The sequence below is a fragment of the Epinephelus lanceolatus genome, chromosome 13 (genome assembly GCF_041903045.1).
Source record: "Epinephelus lanceolatus isolate andai-2023 chromosome 13, ASM4190304v1, whole genome shotgun sequence".
Lineage (NCBI taxonomy): Eukaryota > Metazoa > Chordata > Actinopteri > Perciformes > Serranidae > Epinephelus > Epinephelus lanceolatus.
Window position 1 is genome coordinate 28795742 of NC_135746.1, and position 15998 is coordinate 28811739.

Below are 15998 nucleotides of genomic sequence, written 5' to 3' on the forward strand. Positions count from 1 at the left end.
CTGGCTGGTGGTTGGCGGTTGGTGGTCGGATGTCCTTATCTGCCCAATGACCATATTGTCACCTAGTTGCCCTCTTTCTCTGTCTCACCCTCTGTCCAGCTCCCCCTTTGTCTCACACACTCTCACACACACAGTGCACCTGTTACAAGGGCGTTAGTCACAAGTGTTTCCCCTGAGACAAAAGGATTTAGTTTCAGCCTCACTATCTCCACAGCGGCCCCTGGACAAACTCACAAACACACACACACACGAACTCTTTCCCCCCTTTCCTGTTTTACACACATTCACTCAGTTACAGATTACTTAAAACACCCTGGAGCAAACAGGGTCATTAACCCCTAGATCTTTGCACAGCAGTTAATGATTTGCCATCATCTCAATGTGTGCATGAATGTGTGTGTACAAACAGCCATGTTAAGTACACACCCTGAATCCATGCCAGGTTATAATTTGGGGGACATTTAACCAAGGTCTCAGTGGAGTAAGGTGTACCTCAGTGCTCATCTGTGTGTAGCACTCCCCTTGGTTTGGTCTTAATGTTGTATCGGTAACATATATATTTAAGTCTATGTCAGTGTAATGCTTTTTGTCATGAAGGCCAGGAAGCTCCTGTCAGACTTGAAAAAGGCTCCCCTCTTGTGCTATCTCATCCAAATTTTTCCATTTTCCTATTTAAGATTTGGTTTTTGGGACATTTCTTGATCACTTAAAGGGATAGTTCAAGTTTTTGGACATGAAGTTGTGTGAAACGCTGACCATCTGTAGCTCTGATGTGACGGTGTCACTACTCTCAACGAGCCTCCTGCTCTGAGAAATGGCCCGTAGCTTACCGGATAAAAAAGTAGTTCTTAAGATATAAGGGGGACACGTAACCAAAAGGTTTTAAGCTACAAAAAAGTATGCATGTGTTTTGTTAGACTTTTTCAATAATTTTAAAACATCCCTGCATTACGTCAGACCTTGCTATCAATTGGGACTATTTTCTGGCCAGTATCACTCCGCCGTGCAGAAATAGTCTAACAAAACAGATGAAGTGTCACTTGGTGGTGGTTGTGATGTGTCTTTATCAGCTGATCTGTCAATCAGCTGATATTAGGGAGGCGTGGCCGTCCTGTCAAAAACTGACAGAACGGTCATGCCTGTCATATGCCATGTTAACATCCTAACATGTCTGAGATAAAGGAACAACTAAAGTCATTATAAAAAGTAAAGCTAACAGCACGTAAGCTGTCCACCATGGTACCAGCTAACCGTCGCTAACTTGTTAGTCGATTGTTTGGTCTGTGACGTAATAGGTCAACCAAAAAAAGGTCCAATAGTAATAAGCTGAAAGGGGGCATATCACCACCTATGGTAACAGAGTCACACATACTTGGATCAATAAATCAATTCCCCTCCCAGGCTTGTATACTGGGACAAGGACAGTAGTCCAGTTAAATGGCCTAGTTGTGCTATAACCGTAGCTCCACTTAACTACGCATGTAAACGTACAGACTGTTTCTGTCTTAGAACCTTGACCCTTTCACAGTCAAGTTAGTTGTAACATTTTGGTCACCTAAAAATGTTTTGTTCAGTGTCCAGTTGTGCTAAAAGAGACTTGAAGGAGTCGGTTGATTCTGCTAGCCAAAATTAGCATTCCAGTTAATGACACAGATAATCTGCGTTATACATGCACTTTGCTAACAACACTTGCTTGTGTCTACTGATAACATAGTGTTTGCTATGCTAACATTACCTGGCTCAGCCGGTCTGTCAGTTTGTGTTACGCTATGTTCACGTGGAATCAGGCAGATGGAAAACTGCTCCTAGGCAGCACGGGAAAAAATGTTTGCAGAATGGCAGAACAGTAAAAGAAATCATGTATGACGATATGTTGCAATTGTGATGGTGTATTGTTTACAGTGAATGGAATAGAGTATATTAAATAACATTATTTTGTGTCTGTTTTGTATGGAATTATTCTTGTAGTGTCCAGTAATTGTCTATATCACCCATGTTTTATTTTTGTGTGAGGCAGCTGCGTAGCATCCAGTTGTAAATTCTGTTGGGGAGGACTGCGAAAAATTTGAATATATTAACTTGGGACTGCAGCATAGTTCAAGCATACAAAGCAGACACCAACCTGTCGGAAGGCCATCTGACTAGAAGAGAGACCAGCATATCTTGTCAGCATTTCCTGCCTTAAGTTTTAGCTAAATGCATATAGAAAATTAGGACTTTAACAATATTAATCTACCCTGGACGTCAAAAAGATAGAACTGTTGTAGACCAAACCTCAGTTTCCACTGTAGAAATAAAAAAAAAACTACAGCTTGTTACTGATATAGTTTCATGGCTTGTAGGCTTTGATGCCTTATTAATGTGAATATTTGATAATTAAACTGTAAGTCTTCTGACTTCTTGGCAGTTTTTGGAAGTTTCACATTAGAATTGTATCTTTCTTTAAAAAAACATTTTAATCTGCACAACAAGAACACTACAGGAACATCAGTATTCATTTTTAAATTGGGTGTAGTTATGTTTGTACCTAAGAGTGAGTCATTTATTCCCTGCTGCTACGTGTCAGCATGCTTTCACACAATTAGTGGTCCTGCTGACAGGAAACAGTTGCATGGACGCGAGGACAGGATTTTGGCTGCGTGGGTTCATGTGCATGTATATGTGCCGCGTGACATCACCATCAGTGAAGACAACACTGTTATTAGTTCAGTGCCTGAGGCAGATCAATACGCTGAGAGGAGAGGTGGAGCAGGGGGACAACAACAGAGAATATGAATGAATTGAAGAGCCAGAGAGGAGGAAGTGATTGTCAACACTTCTCACGCAGCCTTTCTGTACCAAATAATCTCATCCTCGGCCTTGTGTGTTTGTGTGTGTCTGCATGCTCGGGATGAGAGGAGGTGTGTATGCACTTAGATCTTCCTGCTAGATCGAACTTGATGTTGGTGCCCTAGAAAAGCATTGCACCTTAAACACGGAGCCAATTAGCATCGAGATATTGTGTGTCTGAAATAGCTTCAGCCACCAGATCCTAATAACAGCGGTCAGCCCAGAAAATCCTGAGCGGTTAATCCAATTAGAGTCAACACATAGGGATCCTGAGCATGAAATCCAATAAGAGTTAACACACAGGGAATGTTTAGTAGTGTGAGCCAAACTTATATTTACACATACCTATTTATATACTTTGATTTGCCAAACTGTAATTCTGTTGACAGTTTGGGGAGATCCTCAAGGTTTCAGACCTTTCAATTCCCACTGATCGCTCAGATTTTGTTGAGTAACTCATGAAAGTTGAGTTCAGTATATTAGCAGACACAGGCCAGTGAACATAGTAGGGATTGTGAACATATTAGCTACAGTTTGACCACATTTGCTTCTCCTTATTTTAACATGACAGATACTCAGTTGTGTCTTTTCTGCATGACAATGCTAGAGACCTGTGATGTTATGCTAGCTAGACTGACTTAAGCCAACCTGACTTCTGAGTCTGTCACCCTCTGACTGCTAAAGGATAACACTGACTTAGGTACACACCCTCTCCTTTGTTTCCTCCGAGGTGTCCATGTTTAACTCTTTAAAACCTGAGCAATTTGGCTTGATTTCTTTCAGAAACATGGCAGGAACGCGATGATCAATGAAGGAAGAAATGACCCAAGAAATGTAGTAAAAAGAGAAACTTTAAAAAAGAAAATTAGCGAAAAGAGATAAATAAAGTTGAAAACAGCCAAACAAAGAAATGACCTGGATAAAATTGCTTAAAATTTCTTTAAGAAAATCTGTAACATCATTTTAAAATGTAATGATAATGATAATAATTACAATAATAATAATAATAATAATAATAATAATAATAATAATAATAATAATAATTATGTACATGTTTTTTCCTAGCTTCTTCCTTTTCGTTTTTCCATAATTTAAAAAAAAAAAAAAAATTCTGAATCTTTTTTTTTTTTTGTGATTTGTTGGACATTTTTCACCAAGTGAATTGGGCCCCGCCCCAGCGTGTCAACAACTATTATGAAAAGAATTTAAAAAAAAAAAAAAAACTATGATTACATAGGGTTTGCAACATGATATTGTCTAAATTTTAGAGACAGTATTGGCACTAAAATAAAACAAATATTTAAAAGATCTTGGCTATGTCCCAGCAAGTCCTGCAGATTCAGAGGGCAACAGCGAGGCAGACGAGGACGAAACAGCCCTACCTGATTCTAAAGACAGTGATCAATAGGAAGAGTACATTACAGATGAGGGAGACACCCCAGTAGTGTTAAGATCAGATAACAGAGAGAGACCACCATGTGCCCTGCAGCTTCAGCATCAGGTGAGGGAGAGCCACTGCTGCCTTGCTGGTTTGAAAGAAATTTATTCCCACCTATGTAGTTTTTAAATGTGGATTAAAAAACGCAGTTGCATTTACACTTGTGTTCAGTGTGGTCATATTGCATCCCTGACCACTTGCAGAGGTGGTTTGGCCGATTGTAACACAATCCGTCCTCAAGGTTTTTTGGGTGCTGTGCTTCCATGTGGTCAAGCACTAACCAACTACAATGCAATCACCCAAAACACATTTTAATGCAAGGCGTAAAGGGTGTCAAGGGGAGGGAACTCCTATTTTGTGCCACAGAAATCTTCAGCTCGGCCTGGTGTGTTGTTGCACATTATTGTTTATTTAACCAGCGAACTGTCTTTATCAGTATGTAGTTTATGTTCAGTATCAACTGTGTTGTATTACTTTATACAAATTGTACACATTCAAAGTTATGAGGCTGCTTGAAAAGTGGCTGGATACCAGTGATTGATCACAGCAAAATAATCCAAACCCTCTCCATAGAAAACAGGTAAATTCAAACTAAAGGAGCAGTAAGAAAGTAGTAGTACCTGGCTCTGGATATGCTCTTTAAAAGTGCCTGAAACTTGAAATGTTTATTCATACAAAATATATTAGGCAAAAGACTATTTATTCACTGAAAAGACATGCGCATCCTTGAGACACCGCCACAGGTGTTTTTACATATTCAGCTTGAACTGTGAGTGTGTGTTGGTGGACCAGGTTCTATTGACATATGCTTGATCTTCCTCTTAGTTATCCTGCCTCACCAGATTCAACAAAGCTAACACCTTTATTGTACGTATCGGTTTATAAGTTTGGTAAATGATCTCTTTATGATGTGTAAAGTCTCATTACTACTTTTTATACAGTGTCAGACAGCACCCTTTTTAGATATCCGGTGCCAGTTTGATCACAGTGTAACATCATTGTGCTACTTTTTTCTGTGTTTTCATGACGAGTGTTTTCTGTCGTCTTGATGTCAACATCCTTGAACAGACCTTGGATCATCTTTAGTCATCTCTGGTGTGTTGTAGTGCAGCATGTGGAGTGGAACAAGAGTGTTTGAGTAGATATCTTAATGTGACATGCATATAGGAGCTGTAATTAGCAGGCTCACTAGCTTTAATTAGTGGGTTTAAATGGAGGAAAGCTTTCGCTCGCTGTCCTTTTGATGTGTGTGGGAGATGTTATGCAAATGCAGTGGCTTTTGTTCTGTGTTATTGCACGTACGTATGTATGTGTGTTGGATATGTGTGTGTGTGTGTGTGTGTGTGTTTTTAAAAGATGGACACGTGAAGATAGACCAGCATTTTTGATCTAGCGATGCCTATCTGCCAGTAATCCAATACTTAACCTCTAAGAAGCTAAATATAAGAAACATGATGTATGTATGTGTGTGTTGGTGTGCTGATCCTCGTATCCTTGCACAACAGTTAGAGATGCTCATGCAACTCACAGGATCAGAGGTAACTGTGCTAAGTATGCTTCTCATATTCCTCTCTAGCATATTATGACATATTTCTTTATGTCCTGCGACCTAATAACCCAGTTGTTCTTTGAAATGCATGAAATCAGAGTCTATTCATTGGAGTCTGTCAGTCGTGCTCACGGTGTGAATAAAAGAATAAACCCCCGGGACCCCTCACAACAGTGTCTTTTCTGGTGTTCATAGTTGTTACAAAGCACCTGCGCAGCACCTCTGGCTGTGCATGTGCCATTTTAAAAGTACAAAACTGATAGAAGCATATTTTGTTTGCCACCAGTTTTGTGCCTTCCTTTTGCAAGAATATTCGTTGTTATCTCTGACCTAGTATGTGTCAGAAATCTGTAGTAAGGTGTGCGTGATTTGCTGTTTTGTTATATAAAGAGTGTTAGTGTTTACATTGGGCTTTACCTTGCTTGCAGATGCCAAAAAATGTATTAACACTGATCAATGAAGGCTTTAAATGCGACATTCAGAGCATTGATGTAGCAGCCAACCACTATTTGCTGTACAGATACAGTGTAGTAATGGCGTCCGGAGCAGAGCATGAGGTTACACTCCCTCTGTGTGTGTTGTAATCTAAGCTTCTCTGTGGTTTGTTGTTGTAAGCCAGTCTGGCCACGCATGCATATTAGGGCACGTGTATATCCCGCTGGCTAGCTCAGTGGTTCTCAACTAGGGGTCCAGGGACCCCCAGGGGCCCTTCAGTTCCAGGGGGAAAAGTTGATTTTCACTATCTAATCCTCTATAGATAGGAGGCCACTGTGAGTAGTAGTGTTCACACCGGGCACGGGTATGATGACTATATTTTGCATTTGAAGCGAGTCAAGACAAAATATTCTAGCATTCAACCTTGTGCCAGAAATGCATTGCCAAAATTTGCCTTGCATTTGGTGTGAACACATCATAAGAGTCACAAGAGTGACTGTTCTGATCATGGGTTTCAGTTTCTCCATGGTTATCTCCTCAACTGTAGTTGACAACTACAGAATTTTGGTCATAATTATATCTAACAACCAAAATTTTTTCAGATGGAGGTCCTTGAAGCGAAATCTTATCAAATGGGGGTCTAATATGTATCAATTTAGGGGTCCTTGGCAAACGCCTAATGACCTCGGGTGACAGCTTTAGCTCTGTCAGCACTGTTTATGAAGTTAGCACAGTTAGCTGCTGCCGACAGAGCCACCTCCATTACTCATCATACTCTCAGAATTTTGCATATAGAGCCCTTTTCATATCACTTATCAAGCTAAAATGCCTTGTTCTAGCTTCTTACATTTTAAAATATGCACCTTTTCTCATTGTTGTGTAATATAAATGCATAAATATAATGGACAAACAAAGCTAATTTAGGACACAACTTTGGCTCTTGAAGCCTCTTGATTTCCTAACATTTTTTAGACTACATCATAAATTACTTCCAAAAAACAGAAAAAAAAAACATGTAAATGATGATGAAACCATTTTGAGCTGTAGTCTGAAAACCACCACTACTTGTTAAAGAGCAAACAATACAAAGGAAACCAGTAACCTGTGGACACTGACAGATGTCAGTGTCAAAGTGTACAGTCTCCACCAGATCCTGTGATGTTCTTTTTTGATGGTAGTTGTAACATAGTGCAGCTTTTCATCATGTAGGTATTAAAAACTCATTCATATTTTACTGAACATTACTTCAGCTTCTCCTGCTCTCATCCCTGTATGTGCAGTGGCTGTGAGACGGGGGAAATGATGTATCAGCACTGGAAACCGGATTTCCTGACAGGTTTCCCATTTGGCTGATTAACTAAATTGCTCATTTACTCTCTGATATACAGGCTCACTTTACTGAATTTAGTTTCCTGGGCAACAGGTCACAGTGACTTAGCGACTTGTTGACCCGCTGGTTTACTGTCTGCTGTGGTTATTTGTAGCCGCCTTTTGAAATGATCACAGTGAATCGCTGCTATTCTCAGTGAGTGTTTGTCTCTGAGTGAGCTAACCAAGTGTGAGTCAGCAGCAGTGACAGAAGTAACTGTGCCACTCACTCACACACACAAATGCAAACTCCTGTGCACACATGCATGTACAGTTTATACTAGCAACAGGATACTGCTGGGTACTGAAGAAGGATGTATTATAAAGTAATATGATCCCCCTGGACAGATTGTGCAGGCTCTGTATCAGCTTCACTATCACTTTTCTGAATGCTTGTGTATGTGGTTTACTACATTCAGGTGTACAAAGCAGGCCTTCACCCCATATACGCTATAGGTTACAGCATAGAGGCTATATATGACACAAAGACACCACCACTGAAGTGTCTGTGAGCAGACTTTCCGTCTGAAGGTGGAGGATAAAGGGTTTTAGCGTGTCTAATCCAGAGGCAGGTTCTAGAAAGCTCCAGAAGGATGCTGTGTAACCTGGATTACCGGGACAGACAAATGCCAAGCTGGAGGAGGAGCCACATCTGAGACTGAAATGAGTGTCTGGGTGTTAGATTGGAAACTAGTGTTCACACTGCTATCAAGCCCCCAGCCAACACCAGATTAAAATAAAATGGAGCTTCAATGATTCCTTCTGGGGGAATTGGGCTGTTTCAACAGCAGATAATGGGACTCAGCAGAGGAAAATGTTCCTTTTCACAGGGAACTTAATGATATTTGGGTTGTTGTTTTTTTTTTTTTAGAGGAAATGAGCCGATCAATCAGCCACACCGATCGTGATTGGTTGACATACATTTTGAATTGGTCATTTGACAGAGATTATGTTGACAGATGTTGTACTATTGTTTATTGATTTTCATTTTGGTGTTCAGAACTGAACAAACAAATCAGATATTATTTTTCAAGGGTGGAAAAAGATCAAGAAAGAAGAATACATGGTTTCACATCTTCAACAGAGGTGTTAAACATGGATGTCTGCCCAGTTTGCATCAGAAGATATGGAAGGAGATCATTAAATTAAAGGATAACACCGCTGTGATTAACGGACTCAAGCACTGACAACAGCCTTGATTGACATGCCAGGAAGTTGAGATGAATTACTCAGGGCCAGCCCTAGACTTTTGGGGGTCCTAAGCAGGATTTAACTTGAGGGCCCCCCTATAGGGTTGGGCGATATGTCAAAAATTTCCAACCGGCCACCGTCAGCCCATCAACCGGCGGTTGCCGATATATTCGGCAGTTGTGTGTGTGGCAGAGAAAAAAAAAAGAGGGAGGATGTTGCATTCATGTGATGTCGGAAAGAATCGAAAAATGACTTTCAGAATGGGATAATTCACATTAATGCCACCTCATGTCAGAAAAACAACTCGGCAACTCGGATCTCCCGACACCACATGAATGCAGCAAAAAAATGCAGCGTGCTTTGCGAGCCCACTCACGTCCAACATGGCACGGAAATATCTGTGCATACCGGCAACAAGCACGCCATCAGAGAGGGTGTTTAGCACGGCTGGTAACATTGTTAACCATATGCGCATATGAATTCATGTTACGGCCGGGTTCCACCGACTGCAAACGTAAGCGTCACGTCAAGCGTCTTGTTTACCGTTTGCTGAGCCATGATAGTTAAAGCATTTTCCACCTAAGTTATTACATATATTTGAGTGATCTACAATTTTAATGTACTGTTTGTCATCTACTCGCTTTCAAATGTCCGCCACGGACATTTACACAATGTCACGGATAAACATGGGTAAATGAATGAAAATGAAAATCATCACATACCACCTCTGATAATGGTTTACTCATTTAAAAACACATTGTGCTCGTTTAGCACACTATTTCATGTAGTTTTTATCTGCTGGAGGGTCGCGTAGGGGAGCGTAGCGCGACAAAAATAGAAGAGCATCCTAAAATAGAGAGTTGTCGCGCTGCACCCGTTGCCAGCTGCTGTAATTGATTAACGGGGGGGGGGGGGGGGGGGGGGGCGAGCTGCTACGGGACTCGCGCTGCAGACGTGTCGCGCCGCTCCCGTTGCCGGTGGACCCTGGCCGTAACTTTCAGCTCCGCCATCACTGACGTGTTTTGTGAAAGACTCGTCATAAATCAGTGTGAAGCTGCCAGTTCCAATACGCACACACTTTGAATTGTGCTCTACATAGTTATTATGGACTATATGTACCGAGTTTAATTCTGTGGATTAATTTAGCAAAATAAAATGACAAAAATCGCCCAAAAAAACGCCAAAAATGAAACCAACTGTGATGGACTCAGCCGATGGGCGATTGGCGATATATTCGTCCAATTGCCCAAGCCTACCCCCCTACTTGGCACATGTTACTTAAATATCAGTTTTAAGCACATGAAGTAAAAGTAAGCATGTGAAGACTAAATTGGGACGTATTAGCAACGACACTATCTTTAAATAGACTAGAATAAATACAATATATGTCCATTACCCTCTGCTAAAAGTTTGTTGCATATTTTAGTGTTATGTTTTCATTGGAAAGGGCTGAATCTCTTCATGGGTAAGATGTTGAAATGGACGTAGCCATCGTGACATCGGCGGTTGGTTTGTTGAGTCTTGTTTTGAAGCCTCAAGTTTGGCATTTTGACAGTCGCCATCTTGGATTTTTGAAGCCAGAAGTGAACATACTTGGACAAGAGGGTTGGAGCTAGGCAGGAGTGAGGGGGTGGAATCTGACTCATAGACTCACAGCATGTCATTCAAAGTGGCGGTGCCCCTTAAGTATGTGTGATGATGAGCTTTAATAATATCTGGTGAGTTATAGAAGAAAATCATCCCTCTTTATGGTTTTCATGAATGGGGATATTAGCTGTAGAGACTAAAACCGTTCTTTGAACCAGGCTGTAAGCATGTTTACTTCATGTTTTGTTCTTAAAGCCAGCCTCAAGTGGCCATTTTAGGAACTGCAGTTTTTGGCACTTGAGCATTTGCTTCATTTTTCAGCCTTGGAGGTTGCTGCTTGAACACAACTAAAAAGAGGATCTACAAGACAACCATATGATGAAGCACATACATTTATGTCAGATTACTACTAATATTGTGTTAAGTCTCATACAGTCATCTAATGAGAAATAAAGTTAAAAAGGAGCTCTGTTAAATTGCCCGAAAGAGGAACCAATACATAGGGACATGACATATGGCTGTTGCAATATGAAAAGAATAATACCACTTTGTTAAATCAATCTCCAAATGTAATTTATTTAAATTCATCTTGGGCTGCAGTGCTGGAAATCTGCTGTAGCTTGTGAAGATACTTATTCCAGTTTGTGTGGACTTTTGTTCTTGTCTTGTTCATTAATTTTGTTTTAACTTAATGGCCCTGCTCATTTCAGTTTAATGGGTAGGCCAGACTCTGGAATTACTTGTTACTTTGGGATAAACATTGTAAAGAATGCTGATGTAGACAGCAGATTGTCTGAATTTCTTTAGTACCTAGATATCCAGGGACCTCAAATGGTCACTTACAGTGTACAGGCAATGCCAGCATGACTCAGAAGCAAACCGATTAATGATGTTAAACTGAATAATTTTAGGTTTTGGACTGTTGTTGGAATAAAGCAAGACATCTGAGTTTTTATTTTTACCATTTTCCTGACATTTTGTTGACCACATGATTCATTGGTTAATTATGAAACAAACATCAGAACAATCAAGAATAAAAATGAATGATACATATGTTGGCTGATTAGTAACAAAAACATCTAGTGATACACTGAATATTCGCCTTGTTGACTGCCATCAGCCTCTTGGCAAATACGATGACATTTTATTTTTTCAGATTAAATGCAGGACTAGAGACAAACTGTGTCCCGCTGTCCTGGGGACAACAGAAAACACATTGGGGACGAACAGAGATCTTTCCCGGGCTGCTCTCAGTACAAAAGGACACAGTAAACTCACTATTGATGGGTCAGGGGACACACCCTATGTTTTCCCCAATAATGCTACATTGTAAACGGCAAATCTGCGCTGAAATTAGCTGCACTCAGTTAGGCGAACCCATGATGCTTGGTTACAATACACTGGAAAGTGGAGGCAACAATGAACAACACTGATGAAAAACCTGGCTATTTTTGTTGTTTTGATTCCTCCGATCTTTTATTACCAATTCCGTTTTTGCAAAAATAACGTGATCTGTGCTGATACCCGATCGGGACATCCCTAGTTTAAAACATTGCAGTGAGAATTTTATATTTATTTATTCTATTTATTTATTTGTGTCACTGCGACAAAAGGGGGAAGAAATAACTACAAGACTAAATAAACAACAACATTTATATTGGCTAGTGGCAAAAAGTGTTAATATAAACATCGGTACCAGTCCAGAATTTCATAATTGGTGCAAAAATTTCATTCCAGAAATGGCAATGGATTATTTAAGAAACTGTTTTTATAACATAGTTTGTTTTCTAGAGGCCGCAGATAGTTTATTTTAAGAGTTTATCACAATTGAATTGAATTGAATTGAAAAATTCCATAACTTGATCAGAATTCTTTAAAAAGTAAAGTCAAGTGATCCTCTGTCAAAATCACCAGAGGCCCTACAATAAGATCTTATCATGATACTGAAGTCACGATACAGTATTATTGCCATTTTAAACGTTTTGCAATATGCTGAGTATTGCAATAAAATATATTTTGATTTATTACCTTTTTAAAAGTGTAAATGATGTCCCCAAAGTAAAAATTTATCTTATTAGATAGCGCAGATGTTGACAAAGTTTTCAGTCTATTCATCTCACTTGATTGTATTTGTAGCAAAATGTATACAGTGCACTGAAAAAGCAATTGATTATATTATTCTAGCAGGCTACCCAAAGTTTAATTTGTATTTGTGATTTTAATGATTTATATAATAAAAATGAATAAATACTTGGCTCTGTGTGACGATACGATATTGCCACACAAAAATATCGCGTTACTATGCTGTATTGATTTTTTCCCCCCCACCCTCATCAAAATGTTTCATATGTGTCTATGTATTTAAAAAAAATTGTCTCTCAGACGTTGGTATTTACCATGAAAATCCAGTATCATTTGGGCTAGAAACAAACCATTGTACGAAAATGACTTCATTGTCTTTATTACAGCTCAAAGTTGAATTGTCCTCTTTAACTCTCCTCATTTCTCATCTCTCCCCCTCTCTCCTCCTCCTCTTCCTCCCTGTCAGATGATGAAACATGCGTGGGACAGCTACAGGCGCTACGCCTGGGGTTCCAATGAGCTCAGGCCCGTCTCCAAGCAAGGCCACTCCAGCAATCTATTTGGTGAGTGAGAGACCGTATACACACACACACACACACACACACGCACACACGATTGATCTCTTGTCCCTGCCACCAGCGGCCTTGGCCTTTAGATTAGCAGCCAAATTGGCCGTCAGTTAGAGTCATCCATCTATGGATGCCTCTAAATGGCAACTTTATCATATATTTATATTCTGTTTGTGCCACTTGCCAGTTGTTGGTGTTAATGAGTGTGGTGACGTGTGGTGTCTTCTTCTGTCCCCACTTCTTTTTCTCTATTTCACACAACTCTGTTCTGAAAACCTTAATTCTCCGTCTGCTTTTCAGTTGTGAAACAAACACAGAGCATGCTGCTACATGACTGCAGGGCCTCGTTAATAAACATCACATACACATGCGCTCACACGCACTTTGTTTAGGGTCTTTCTGCTGTGACTGATACGAGTGATCATCCCCAACCAACTTTGATTGTGTGTGTGCGTGCAAGTGTGTGTGTGTGTGCAGCCAAAACCAAATTAAACTAGGATAATAACTGCATCTTTTTTAAGTACTTTCTTATCCCCCAGCCACACACGCACGCACACGCTACATGTTGCTCCTCCTGTTGTCTCATTGTGTTTTGTTGGCTGAGATCGTTGGCTTAATAAAAGCTGGACTCAGAGAAACGCCGCCAAAGTAAACATAAAGCTAAAAGGAGAGGATTCCACAAATCTGTTATGACGGCAGCCGTGCCAATGGCAGAGGATCAATACGACTCATTAAAATCACATTTAATCTGTGATGTATTTGGTTTTGTCTTAATTGTGTTGAGAGATAAAGGGAGCAGAGATTTGAAAGGATTGAGATAAAACTGGCTAATATTTCAAAGATGGTCTTAAAACTGATAGTCCCGAACAATCCTCCTTGTTGACACTGTTGTGAGCCGAGATCATGGATGCGTTCATTGAGATTTTGTGTACTGTCTATATCTTAATGTTGCTATGTGTGTAACTGTGTGTTGCTATGTGTATATCTGTACATTTCTGTGTACCGGCTGTGAAAACAAATATCCCTCTGAGACACTAAATCTATTTTGGATGCAGTTGTCGCTTAGTAGAGGGGGTGGACACAATCTTGTGAGCAATGATGTAGTAAAAAAGAAAAAAACATTCATTTAATCTTTATTGAGACTGTGTTAGATCAGTGTACACGCTCTCTTTGCAGGTGTTTTGTCTGTACTCCAAGTGTTTGTATACATAATGAATACTGTGATTTATTCTGTCTGATTGGATTAATAAGAGCGGGAATTGGATTTTTAATTTGTGAAAAGGTCTTTCTCTCTCTCTTGACCTAATTATATTCTCAGTGAGAATATTTGTTTAGATACCTTCAGCTCCAGATGAGGGCTTTGTGTGTGCGTATGTGTGTGTGAGTGTGTGTGTGTGTGTGTGTGTGTGTGTGTGTGTGTGTGTGACAGTTTAGAGTAGTGCCGTTGCAGGCTCTTGACTAGATAAGATGGCATTCATGTGTGAAAGAGGTAGCTGTGCCTCCACTGCTGATAAGACAGGTCTCTTGACACCTAAATACACTCATGTACTTGATATGGTTTGAAGTTTTTCTCAGTGTTTGTTGTTTTTTTTATGTTGCTCTCTTATGTGAAGGTGCAGGTCTGTGTCAGTGAAGCCAGAAGCAGAGAAACTGTTCATATTTGATTTATCTTCTCCTCTGTAAGAACACTATATTCCCCTTTAAATAATTTACAGTAAACTGCCTGTAATCATTTGGTAACATAAAAATGTAAATGGTGTTTTAAAGTAGTATAAATTAATTGTTGTTAGTGTAGGAACAGATGAATAAGCTGTAAACACAAACGCATCCAGCAGACACGTTATTGGCCAGCCCAGTTGCCAGAAGAAAATGTTGGCATTGTACATTTTTGCAAACTACAGATTTTTTACATTTGCACCTTTCAAATGTATTATGTCAACATTTTTAAAGTGGTGTAGTATATGAGCTGATTTTGTCACTGGAAGGTGGAGGGGAAGAGGGATGATGTGTCATCTAGGTGAGCAGCTGCCACGCTGAAGATCACTGTCAGAGTGGGTGTTTTGTAGCGACCTGTCAGTGCGTTTACATCAGCTTTTTAGGCTCAAAACTTGGGTGTTTTGTAGAAAACCCCTGGTGTGTTTCTGTCAGCTTTTTAGGCTCCAAATGTGTGGGGTGTTTTTTTTTTTTTGTTTTGTTTTGTTTTGTTTTGGGTTTGTTTTTTTTGTTTTTTTTGGCAACAACCCCTCTGTTTGTGTCCATCTGCTTTTTAGGTTCCAAAAGTGATTGTTTTGTAGTGGCCCGTCGGTGCATTTCCTTTGGTTTTTAGGCTCAGAATATGGGTGTGTTGTAGCCACACATCAGTGGGTTTTCATCTGCTTTTAGGCTACAGATGTTGGTGTTTTGTAGCGACCTGTCTGTTTTTCCAGCAGCTTTTTAGGCTCCAAACATGATTGATTTGTAGCGACCCGTCTGTGTTTCTCCAGCACCTTTTTAGTCTCCAGATACTGGTGTTTTGTAGTGGCCCCTTGGTGTGTTTCATTTGTTTTTTTTTAAGGCTACAAAGGAGGGTGTGTTGTAACTACACATTGCTGGGTTTCCATCAGCTTTCTAGGCTCCACATGTGGGTGTTTTGTAGCGACCTGTCTGTTTTCAAGCATCTTTTTAGGCTCCAAAGGTGGGTGTTTTATAGTGACGTCTCGGTGGGATTCCTTTGTCTTTTTAGGCTCCATATCTGGGTGATTTGTAGTAGGGATGTCCCGATCCAGCTTTTTCACCTCCGATCCGATATTACAGCCTTGAGTTTTGGCTGATACTGATACCGATCCGATCCAAGTGCGTGTTATACATATTCACTTATTTTGTTGTCAGTCATGTTAGAAAAGTTTTGATCAAGTGATATTACTCTAACAAGAACAACTACTTAATCGGGTTAGTTAGAATGCTGCACAAC

General features: G+C 40.1%; 1 protein-coding gene across 1 annotated transcript in view; it reads left to right on the forward strand.

Annotated features, from left to right (window-relative positions):
* Positions 1–15998, forward strand: part of man1a1 (mannosidase, alpha, class 1A, member 1) — a 201358-nt gene that overhangs the window by 42816 nt on the left and 142544 nt on the right. Inside the window, exon 2 of the mRNA XM_033648713.2 lies at positions 12946–13042. Within this exon, the coding sequence (XP_033504604.1) occupies positions 12946–13042 (97 nt within the window). The remainder of the gene's footprint in view (positions 1–12945; positions 13043–15998) is intronic.